Raw genomic sequence first — 11829 nt, 5'->3', positions numbered from 1 at the left:
CTGCTTCTTACAGAATGAGAGATTCCTGGGTGTCAGGCTTCCTTGAAGGTCAGGGTTGGGGTGGGAATCAGGCTGCCCTGGAAAAACAAATGCCTCTAAATCTCCCAGCCTCCTAAGGGATCATGATATTCTGGAATGTCAAGTCGAAGGTATAATATCTCAATGTCCTCAGGGAGCAGGGTAGTGAGTCAGAGTTTCTTTGTAATATATCAAAGTGTCCTAGGAAATTAGGCTGTCCTGGATGGCTGGTCAGAGTTCCCTTAAAAGGTTAGGGTAGCTTGAGGTAGCAAGGTGTACTGGAATTCGATGTTTGCTTGTGGGTCCAAGTTGACTACATGTGATGGTCTCAGGAAGTCATAGCTGTCATGGGGTTCAGGTTGCTCTAGGAGGTCACAGACTGTATATCTTGAGGTAAGGGGGAGGGATTGGTGTCTTGGATCAGTGCTTCTCAACTTTGATGTTGTTATGGACTGAATGTGTCTTCTCCCAGTTCATAAGTGGAAACCCTAACCCCAATGTGATGGCATTTGGAGGTGGGGCCTTTGGGAGGGGATTAGGGTTAGATGAGATCATGAGGATGGGTCTCATCTAAGAGTAAGGGTCACCAGAGCTGGTTCACTCTCTGCCTTGTAAAGGAAGACACAGGAGATGGCTGTCTGCAGCCCAGGAAAAGAGCTCTCACCAGAAACTGAATCAGTTGGCACCTTGATCTTGGACTTCCCAGCCTCCAGAACTGTGAGAAATAAATATCTATTGTTTAAGCCACCCAGCCTTTGGTATTTTTTTATGGCAGCCTGAGCTGCAAATGTACAAATGTAGATTCAATTCTTCTGGGGATCTTGTTGCAATGTAGATTTCGATTCAGTAGGACTGAGGTAGGGCCAAGATTCTACATTTCTGGCAAGCTCCAATATGTTGCTGATGCTTTTGATCCATGGACTGTATTGTAAGTGTCAAGATCCTAGAGGATTGTGATGATTTTCAGTTTTGAATTGTCAGGGTGCTTTTAAAGGATATGTGGAAAGGGTTAGCATGACCTTGGGAGGTCAGACTGTTCTATGGGTATCATGTGTTCCAAGGGAGTTAGGGTGTCCTCATTGGGTCAGTGTGTCCTGAGAGCTTAGAACTTCATGGTAGGGGCAAGGGGATTTTTTAGTAGAGGTGAAATATTCTGGGTTTCAGTGTGTCCTAGAGGATCCGAGTCCTGGGGTATCAGGTTGTCTTTAAAGTGTCACACTGTCCTAGGGATGTCAGAATATACTTCCTGGGTCTATGTAAGAAGCAGAGTGATGTGGGTGTCAGGGTGTCCTGACTGCTCAGGGATTCTAGGTGTGTCATGGTTTCTTTGAATAATCAGAATGTCAGGATGTCATGGGAATCAGTCTCCTGCAGAGTCCTGAAGTCCGAGGGGGTCAGGATGTACCAGAAATTCAGATGCTCTTGAGGATCAGGATTTTCTGAATGTCTGGGTGACCTTGGAAGGTCATGAAGACCTAGGGGTGCTGGTGAATGAGGAGGTGACATTTGGGGGAGGAAAGCAGTGAGTCCATGAGAACCATGGTGTCCTAGAGACTCATCTTATGGTTCAGGTTGATCTCAGGAGGAGTCTAGTGTATTCTGAGAATCAGAGTATCCAGGAGGGGCCAGAACGCACTTGCGTCTTTCAGTTTTTTTATTTTTCTAGCAACAGGCCCTTGAGTGTCCCCCACAGGCTGAAATGCCAGGCGGGCCCTGCTCCTGGCTCCCATTTGCTTCCCCTCCCCCGTGGTGGGGTTCTGAGGAGGGGTCTTAGGAGGAATGCATTTTCTCTTCCTTCCCCTACCCGCTCCCAGGAGAAGATTTAACAGGACAAAAGAATTTGGTCCTCTGGGAATCCGAGCTCTTGGCCCCAGTCCCTGGACCCTCCAACAGAGCACCTTCCCTCATCCGGCTTGTGATCCTCCCCTGATGATGGGGCTCTGGTGACCAGGCAGTGATTGGATAGGCCCACAGGGCGAGGAGGAGGTCACTCCTTCAAGACTCAGGGAGAAAGAGGTGGTGTGGGATTGCAAGCTGGGAAAGTAGGCAGCTGAGAGCAAAGGGGGAGCACGGCATACCGGCATACCAGAGTGAAGGACAGGGTGAGGAAAGTAGAGACAAAAACAGAGAAACAAGGAGAGGGCAAGACAGAGAGAAAGAGATGATACTCAAATGAAGGAACGGGGAATTAGAAAAAAGGAGAGACTGAAAAAGACAAAGATATCCATATCTATTTCTACTCAGAGAGAGGCGTAAACAGAGGGAGAAGGAGCGAGACAGCAGGCATAGACGGGAAGAGCAGGAACAGAGAACCGACCCAGAATTAGAGACTCAGGGGCACCGGACACTGGACTGTATTTGTTGTTAGACATGGAAGCAGAGGGGAGGGCTGAGCAGGGTCAGCAAAAGAAGGGGCAAGTTTGCAGCAGCCTCTGGCCTGAGAGCTGCCCAGCCGCTGGGACTCGGACCTCCACGGTGGGTGAGTGCATCTCTGGGGTGATCCTAAGGAGGCCGCAGGTGTGGGGGCTCCATGCCTGGGCTTCTGTAGGGCACTGGTTTGCCACAAGGAAGGTGAAAACGAGAAATAAAAGCCAGAATCCTAGAATGTTAAAACCATGGGAACCTTGGAAAGCCTGGGGCAACCCCTTCGCTTTACAGACTGGGAGACTGAGGCCCTGGTGTGGCTGCCTTCTCTGAGGAGGGAGCTGGAGGGGCCAATGTGAGGAAAGCAGGGGACCAGTGGCTCAAGGCATGTGTGTTCCCAAGGTAGACAGTGAGCACTGGGTGGGGCCACACCCCAGGTCCCCAGGGGGATGGGGGCCTCATCTGCAGACATCTCCTTTTCTCAGTGTGTGACTTCCAGGTGTTTCTTTTTGCTCCCTGTTCTCTCTTCCCCGGCTGGCTCTCAGACTAATTAGTGTGGCGGCTTAGGGAGCCTGTGGGAAGGACAGGCAAGCCTTTCCCACGAGCTCAGGTTCCTGCAGCCTAGAGGCCAGGCTGGGCCGGAATAAGAGAGAAGATGAAATGTACAAGAGGGTAGGGTGTGTCTGAGCGGAAGAGGGGGAAATATTTCATCCTCCCAGGTGAGGGGTGTAGGAGGATGGGAGTGATATAAAGAAGGTTTAACATGAATGTGAATTTGGGAGCAGGGATGAGTCTTAGAGAACTAGACAGTTTGTTAGGATGTCAGAGCAAATGGAAGATCCACCAGGAGGGTAGTATGTGTGCTCAAAGAGGTGAAAGGCACATGGAGGGCATGTTACATGGGGATATATCTGAGGAAATAGAAGAGGGATGGGCGTGCACTGGGGATGTGAGGCTGACAGAGCGTGAGTGCCCACGAGGTGAGGTGTCTGAGAGGTGTACCCTGTGTGGAGAGCACAGCCTGGGTTAGAAGGCTCAGAAGGGAAGCAGGGCCAAACTTGAGCTGTCTTCAGCGAGTTGTGAAAGCTGAAGGATTGCCGGTCGGAGCAAAGTGTATGAGCAGCATAGGGGCACTGAGTAGAATCTGGGGGAAACCAGCACATGTGGCCAGGGGTGGATGGATAGATCCACTCGGCAGCAACCTCTCCCTTCCCCTCCATCCTCAGACATGAGCACTCAGCCCTACAGAAACCTCTCTGGTGTAGGAGTGGGGAGACCAAGGCTTTCCCCTCAAGGAGGACAGACGGGTCACCCGCATTCCCGGCGCCGCCACCGCACCACCTTCAGTCCAGCACAGTTGGAACAGCTGGAGTCAGCCTTTGGGAGGAACCAGTATCCCGACATTTGGGCCCGAGAGTGCCTGGCCCGGGACACAGGTCTCAGTGAGGCCAGAATCCAGGTGATGCCCCAGGATCCCCCCTTCCTCTGAAAAGAAGTGCGGTTTGGGGGCTCAGGAACTATTGAGACACAAATTCTCATAGGCATTATAACCCCAACCTGACACTCATCAGAACATAGCCTCATCCATCAGTCAACATAACCTCATCTACCCCGGGACTGCCACTTGAGTTTAAGCCTAGCTCTAACCTAATGTGGCTTGAATTTCAACACCTCCCCCCAACCTTAATAGTGATGTGAATTCCAGCACCCAAGTTGAGGGTGTTGGTACGGGTCTCACTTGGTCAGTGGGCCTGGCTCAGACACGCGTTCTGGAGAGCTTTACTTCCTCTGACGATGTGGGAGAGACTTATGCCTTGTACCTGTACCTTCTGTCATTGGAGAGCGGGGCTGCATGTGACAGTGCCCCCTATTTAAGAGCGGGGCTCTGATGTGGCTATTCTCCTTACTCCTCAGGTCTGGTTCCAGAACCGCAGAGCTAAGCAGAGGAAGCAAGAGCGGTCACTGCTCCAGCCACTGGCCCATCTATCGCCTGCCACCTTCTCTGGTTTTGTGCCCGAGTCCCCTGCTTGCCCCCACTCCTACTCAACACCATCTCCACCGGTGACCTGCTTTCCTCACCCTTACAATCATGCCCTTCCCTCTCAGCCCTCTATAGGTGGTTCTTTTGCTCGACCCCACCAGTCTGAAGATTGGTATCCCACCTTGCACCCAAACCCTGCTGGTCATCTGCCCTGTCCCCCACCTCCATCCATGCTTCCCCTCAACCTTGAGCCACCAAAGTCCTGGAACTAAGGTCAAATAGGTGCTGATAAGGTAATTCCCAGACTGTGGCCCTCGCGAAACACAGAGAAAACTAGGTGGCTTCCTTTCCTCCTAAGGCTAAAGTAGAAATACTGTTGAGGGGCAGCTCAGAGATTGGGAATTTAAGAAGGGAGATCATGATGAAGACTCATTGGGGTGATTAAATGAGAGAATTTAGGGAGGTGAACCTACTGGAAGATATACGTACACCTCCGTGGAGGTGACTGGAGAAGAGTGGTACTGATGGAAGCAATTGTTTCTGCTGGTGGATGGAAATGGTTGAAGGACATAGAACTTGCAGGGCTTCATTCATTGACATCATGATTGAAGGTCTTCATCCCAGCTGTTTCTAGCTGATTTCAAGAACAAAAGTCATTAACTTTTGTTCATTCTATCCTAGAAATATCTCTCGAATTTATTCTTCTCATTTCCATTCCAGCAGACACTTCACTTTTTCTGGGCCCTATTTTCTAATTATCTTCGTTGTTTCCCTTAGCTCCAGTCTTTCCCACTTCCAACAGGCCTTGCAAATCCAATCATCAAAGAATGTCTCTTCAATGTCTTATAAAAAATAAATAACATCTGATTCACTTGGCCTGTAAGAGTCTTCAACATTCATGTTTTAACATATGTGGTTTCTGATAGAGAAGTTTCATTTGAGCAAACTTTCCCAAGAGCAAACTAAGAGTCTTGAGGATCTTAAGAACTCCTTCGCAGGAAAGAACCTGCTGTGAAGGGCCTTGATCTGAGCCCTCCCAACAGAAACATCATGTGGCCTAGTGGGTGGCACCATTTGGTATATCCATCTTGCTTATAAGGTACTTGTTTTGCTCATTACTTATTTATGTATAGGCCTGCCTCACTTATTGGCAGGTCTGTTGAAGAATTCTGAGTAAACAAGTCTCTAGAGATGAATATGCATGTTGTTTGTAGTTTCTTATATATACTCGCATTATTAAAAAATTCTGGAATCAAAATTTCTATATTACACATTTTCACTCCCATGTAATTACGGCCTTGGGCCAGACTGCCTTCCAGAAAGATTATACGTACCAGTTTGTATGCCTCCAAAAGTACCTGAGTGTTGGTTTCAGTACGTCCTTGTCAACCTTTATCATTTTTGACAATTTGTTAATTGAGAATGATGTCTCCTTGTTGCTTATTTTTAAGTTTTCACTCAATCAATTGCTAGGGAGACTTAAAATAGTTTCATGTTTATTGGCAATATCTGTATTTTCTTTTCTGCATTGCTTCTCTGAGTTATTTGTATATTGATATAGTTATCTTTTAATAGTGTTTGAGAGCTCTTTGTGTAGTGGGGATATAGATGCCTGTTCATATATGTTGCAACTATTTTTCACCTTTTCCTATTTGTATCTGAGCCTTTTTAAACAAGGGTTTCCTAAAAGAATTAAATCCGAATGCTGTGGGTACCTACTGTATGTAATGAATTAACTTCTGTTATTAGCATCTCGAATGGTACCACTTATGTAGAATTGGTAGAATTGAGAAATAGTCGATCAATTCATTTTTCTGTGTTCTGTGGTTCAGATGAGGAACCTCTGGTGAAAAACCTCCCCTGTTTTTACTGGTTTCACCCATATTTTCTGCATTTGGATCAAAATATTATGCCTTGAATCATCTGAAATTTATTTTAGTATGTACAGTAAAATAGACATGTAATTTCCCCTCAATCAGCTGGTTTTTCAATATAATTTATTTAATAGCCAAATATTGATTTGTAAAATCATATTTTTTCATATACTAAGTTCTCATATATACACAGGTCATTTGTAAACTCCTAATTCTTTCCCATCAATTAACATCTCTATTCTGACACCAGTACCATACTGTTTCAATTACCAAACATTTAAGGATTATTGATACCTTGAAAGTGTTAAGGTTTCTTATCCAATGCTCTTTGTAATAAGGCAATGCAAAAGAAAAAGTTCATATATGTGTGTGTGTATATATATACACACACACACACACACACATACATATATAGCATATATGTACACATATATGATATATATATTAACCTGGATTAATCTTAAGCACAAAAGCCTCATGTTGGGCAAAAAAAATATTTTCAAAGAAATACCTTCAATATATCATTCCATTTATATAAAGTTTTAAATATGCAAAATAATGTTAAAAGTGACCAAAAATTTAAATATGTGTACTTTTGCATATTATATATTAGGAGACATATATATAACTAAACTTTGAGGATGTACAATTTCAGGAGGGAAAAAGCACAGTGTGATCCAGGATATCCAATTCTTCTAGGGCACATTTGCATTCGTTACATTAGTTAGTCCTAAGACTTTTTGGAATATCTGAAATATTTCATAATAATTATGTAAATTAATGATCTTGTCCATTCCCTATCCAACTGGACATCATGCGATAAACAACATTAATAGTGTGTATCTGTCCACACTATTTATACTCATACAAAAATATGCATACACACACTAACATTCTTCCTTTTAAAAAATAAAAATGGGATCACATATATATATTCCTTAATGTGTGTGTGTGTGTGTGTGTGTGTGTGTATATATATATATATATATATATATATATATATATATATATATATAGTCAATATACAGTAAACAAAAAATGGTAACTTCCATGGCTGAAAGTCTTTTTTTATTTTATTTTATTTTAGGCTCACTAAATTTATTTTTTAAATCATAAAACGTTTCTTAAAAAAGAGCATTACATTCTGCACACTGCTCTGAATAGTTGCCAGGGACATATGGACTATTGTTCCTTTTCTTTCATGTTTTCCCCGCCCCCAAATGTTACAGTACCACAAAGAAAAGTGTTCACAATAATTACATAAGGGGAATTTTCCCATTTAACTAACAAGGAACAAAAATTCAAATTCACTCACTATGCTGCTGTTTCAAAATTTCAATGTAAGTGTTTGCACACTCTCCCCCCGAACCCTGTTTGTAAAGAACTAAAATATTACATCTGGTGAACAGAAAAGATTTCACTACACCTCAAATGCAGAATACCTAGGAAGCAGAAGATGTAGGTTTTTTTAAACAGAAGCAGATTAAAGAAAAAAAAAAGATGCAGGACTCCTTCAGTTCTTCACTAGTCTTAGAAAAACTTTCCGGAATATGGCTTCACACTATAAAAAACAAAAAAAGAATGTCTTGCGGTAGAATCCTTAGACATCTGCATACTGCTTCACATCGTTCTGCAGTGAATACTGTGCATTCTGGATCTGGTCCTGTGGTCCTGTAACGGTAATGTTCTGATCTTCCGAACCTTCTACAGGCTCATCAGTTTTGATCGAAGTTCTACACTCATGATGAATTTGTTGAATCTGCTGACCACCTTTACCAATAATAGATCCAGCCAAATCCTTGGGAATAGTTAGTAACTTGGTAAGTAATAATAGGTCCACCAAATTGGGATCGTAAGGCTGTGCACATCCCTTGATGGGAGACTCTGATGTAAGATCAAGGATGATCTGGATGCACTCTGCAACCCTATCAGGTTTTCCTCCAGTGAGAACGGCTCTGTCAGGGGAATAAGGACAGCACTCCTGGAAAAAGATTGATTGTTGTTGGAGTGTTCTCTCAATGTTCTTTGATTTTAACACATTTGACTCCAATAATTCCTCCTGCCAGACTGATAAATCAACAGTCTCACCTAGCAGTCAAAGTCGCTTCCTTTATAGTGTTGGTAATTTAAGCCTTCCACAGCATCGGATTCTAGCAGGAGCTGGCTGGTGGCAGTGGGTGATGACAACTCTTCCAAGGTAGGGATGATTTTCTTCAGAATTTCTCCAATTGTTTCATCATCAGCACTGATAGTCAACATGTGCTCGGGCTACTGCTGTCTGGGCCTGAAACACTGGCACCGTCCTCTGTACGCAGAGCCTGAATATGCTTGCCTCCTTTTCCAATCACTGCCCCAGCATTCTTGCTCTGAGCAGAATGCATAATTCTACCATCTCACCAGTGTTTCGAGATCTTTTAAAAGCTTATTCCTCTTCCATATCTCTGCAGGGCATTTACCAAATTCACCACTGGTTTTGGTGTTGGAGAACATTTCCTCTGGCTGTTCAGTTTCCATTTTCTTGGATTAAATGGACACACCAATCTACAGGTTGTAAACAAGTGGGACATAGGCAGGATGTGGAGGTTGGTGCCACGGAGAAACTGAGGATAATCCTGAAAGTCTTTTAAAAAGAAGACCAGAAACCAGAAAACTCCTAGAAGAAAATACAGGAAGTAAATTTGCAGCCATTACCCTTAGTAATATTTTTACTGATATGTCCCCTCGGGCAAGGGAAGCAAAAGAAAAAATAAACTTGTGAGATTACATCAAACTAAAACATTTTTTCACAGCAAGGAAACATTCAATAAAACAAAAAGGCATCCTACTGACTGGGAGAAGATATTTGTCAATGATACATCTGATAAGGGGTTGATATTTATAAAAAAGTCATACAACTCAACACCAAAAAAACAAATAATCCAATTAAAAATGGGTAGAGGACAGGAAGAGACATTTTGTCAATGCTTTTTCTGCATCTATTGATATAACCATATGATTTTTATAATATTTTTCATTTTGTTAATGTGGTGCGTTACATTAATTAATTTGTGGATATTGAACCAACCTTGCACACCAGGAATGAATCCCACTTGGTGGTGCGCTATGATCTTTTTAATGTATTGCTGAATTTGGTTTGCTAATACTTTGTTGAGGATTTTTGCATCTACGTTCATTAGGGATATTGCCCTATAGTTTTCTTTTTTTGTAGTGTCTTTATATGGTTTGGGGATCAGGGTAATAGTGGCCTTGTAAAATGAGCTTGGGAGCCTTCCTCCTTCTGGATTGTTTGGAATAGTTTGAGGAGAATAGGTGATAATTCTTTTTTGAATGTTTGGTAAAATTCACCTGTGAAGCCATCTGATCCAAAGCTTTTGTTAGTTGGGAGCTTGTTCATTAGTGATTCAGTTGTGTTGGTAGTAATTGGCGTGTTCAGATTTTGTTTCTTATTGATTCAGCTTTGGAAGTATGTAGGCTTCTAGAAGTATGTATTTCTTCCAGATTGCCTAAGTTGTTGGCGTATAGTTGCTCGTAGTATTTTCTTAAAATGTTTTGTATTTCTGTGGTGTCTGTTGTCAGTTCTCCTCTTTCATTTTTGATTTTGGTATTTTGGGTCCCCTCTTTCTTTTTCTTGATGAGTCTAGCTAAAGGTTTGTCAATTTTGTTTATCTTTTCAAAGAACCAGCTCTTGGTTTCATTGATCTTCTGTATTGTTTCTTTGGTCTCTATTTCATTTCTTTCTGCTCTAATCTTTATTATTTCCTTCCTTGTACCCCTTTGGGCTTATTTTGCTGTTCTTTTTCCATTTCCCTTCGGTGTAAAGATAGACTGTTGATTTGAGATTTTTCTTGCTTCTTATTTTCTTGTTTCTTTAGGTAGGCCTGCTATGAATTTCCCTCTTAGGGAATTGCTATGAATTTCCCTCTTAGAACTGCCTTCACTACATCCCATAGATTTTGGGTCACTGTCTTCTCATTTTCGTTTGTCTCAAGGTATCTTTTGATTTCTTCCTTGATTTCATTGTTGACCCATTCATTATTTAGTAACATGTTATTCAGCCTCCATGTGTTTGTGGGATTTCCAGTTTTCTTCTTGTCATTGATTTCTAGTTTCATAGCACTGTGGTCAGAGAAGACACTTAATATGATTTCAATCTTCTTAAATTTATTGAGACTTGTTTTGTGGCCTACCATGTGGTTTATCTTGGAAAATGTTCCATGTGCACAAGAGAATAATGTGTATTCTGCTGTTTTGGGGGGACGTGCTCTACATATATCGATTAAATCCAACTGGTCTGATGTGTCATTTAAGGCCACTGTTTCTGTATTGTTTTTCTGTCTGGAAGATCTGTCCATTGTTGTCAGTGGGGAGTTGAAGTCCCCTACTATGATAGTGTTACTGTTGATCTCTTTCTTTAAAAAAAAAAATTATTGGGGAAGGGGAACAGGACTTTATTGGGGAACAATGTGTACTTGTGGGACTTTTTCCAAGTCAAGTTGTTGTCCTTTCAGTCTGGGGGAGCAGCCCACCATCCCTTGCGGGAATTGAGGATTTGAACCGGCAACCCTGTGGTTGAGAGCCTGTGCTCCAACCAACTGAGCCATCCAGAAGTTCAGTGGCAGCTCAGCTCAAGGTGCCCTGTGCAATCTTAATTGCGGGGCTGGGGGGGGGTGAGCCCACAATCCCTTGCAGATGTCGAGGAGTCCAACCAGCAACCTTGTGGTTAAGAGCCCGCGCTCCACCAACTGAGCCACCTGGCCACCCGGGAGCAGAGCGGCAGCTCATTGACTTCATTCTAGTTCCAGAGGGCACAGCCCGCTGGCCCATGTGGGAATCGAACTGGCAGCTCCGCCGCCCATAGCTCACGCTCTAACCAACTGAGCTAACTGTCAGCCCCTGATCTCTGTCTTTATGTTGGTCAATGTCTAGTTTATATATTTAGATGTTCCTATATTGGGTGCATAGATGTTTACTAGGGCTATGTCCTCTTGTTGGATTGATCCCTTTATTATTATGTAGTGCCCTTCTTTGTCATTTATTACAGTCTTCATTTTAAAGTCTACTTTGTCCAATATAAGTATTGCTATGCCAGCTTTTTTCTCATTTCCATTTGCATAAAATATCTTATTACATCCCTTTACTTTCAGGCTGTGTGTGTCTTTTGATCTGAGATGGGTCTCCTGTAAAGAGCATATGCATGGGTCTTGTTTTCTTATCTACTCAGCTACCCTGTGTCTTATGATTGGAGCATTTAACCCACTCACATTTAAAGTGAGTATTGATAGGTCTATATAGTTATTGCCATTTTATTATTTGCATTTCTGGTCTTTGCTGGTCAGTTTCTTTTCACTTTTCTTCAGCTTACAGAAGCCCTTTTAACATTTCCTGCAATACTTGCTTGGTGGTAATGAATTCCTTTAGTTTATTCTTTTCTGGGAAGCTCTGTATTGCTCCTTCAATTTTAAAGGATAGCCTTCTTGGGTAGAGCAATTTTGGTTGTAGGCTTTTTTTTTTTTTTTTTTTTTTTTTTTTTTTTTTTTTTTTTACCACTTTGAATATTTCCCTTCTGGCCTGCAAACTCTCTGTAGAAAAGTC

General features: G+C 42.8%; 1 protein-coding gene and 1 pseudogene across 1 annotated transcript; one reads left to right on the top strand and one right to left on the bottom strand.

Moving 5' to 3' along the window:
- Window positions 1-2160: 2160 nt before the first annotated feature.
- On the top strand, window positions 2161-5139 carry PROP1 (PROP paired-like homeobox 1). Its single transcript, XM_019713706.3, has 3 exons — window positions 2161-2497; window positions 3609-3841; window positions 4297-5139. Exons 1-3 carry the CDS (start codon window positions 2389-2391, stop codon window positions 4633-4635), a joined length of 681 nt encoding a protein of 226 aa, XP_019569265.2. The 5' UTR covers window positions 2161-2388; the 3' UTR covers window positions 4636-5139.
- Window positions 5140-7837: 2698 nt separating this feature from the next.
- LOC109435674 (heterogeneous nuclear ribonucleoprotein K pseudogene) lies at window positions 7838-8751 on the bottom strand (annotated as a pseudogene).
- Between the last annotated feature and the right edge of the window lie 3078 nt (window positions 8752-11829).

The sequence above is a fragment of the Rhinolophus sinicus genome, chromosome 5 (genome assembly GCF_057876585.1).
Source record: "Rhinolophus sinicus isolate RSI-liver-muscle chromosome 5, RSI-T2T, whole genome shotgun sequence".
Taxonomy (NCBI): Eukaryota; Metazoa; Chordata; class Mammalia; order Chiroptera; family Rhinolophidae; genus Rhinolophus; species Rhinolophus sinicus.
This window is presented reverse-complemented; position numbering and strand designations above follow the sequence as displayed.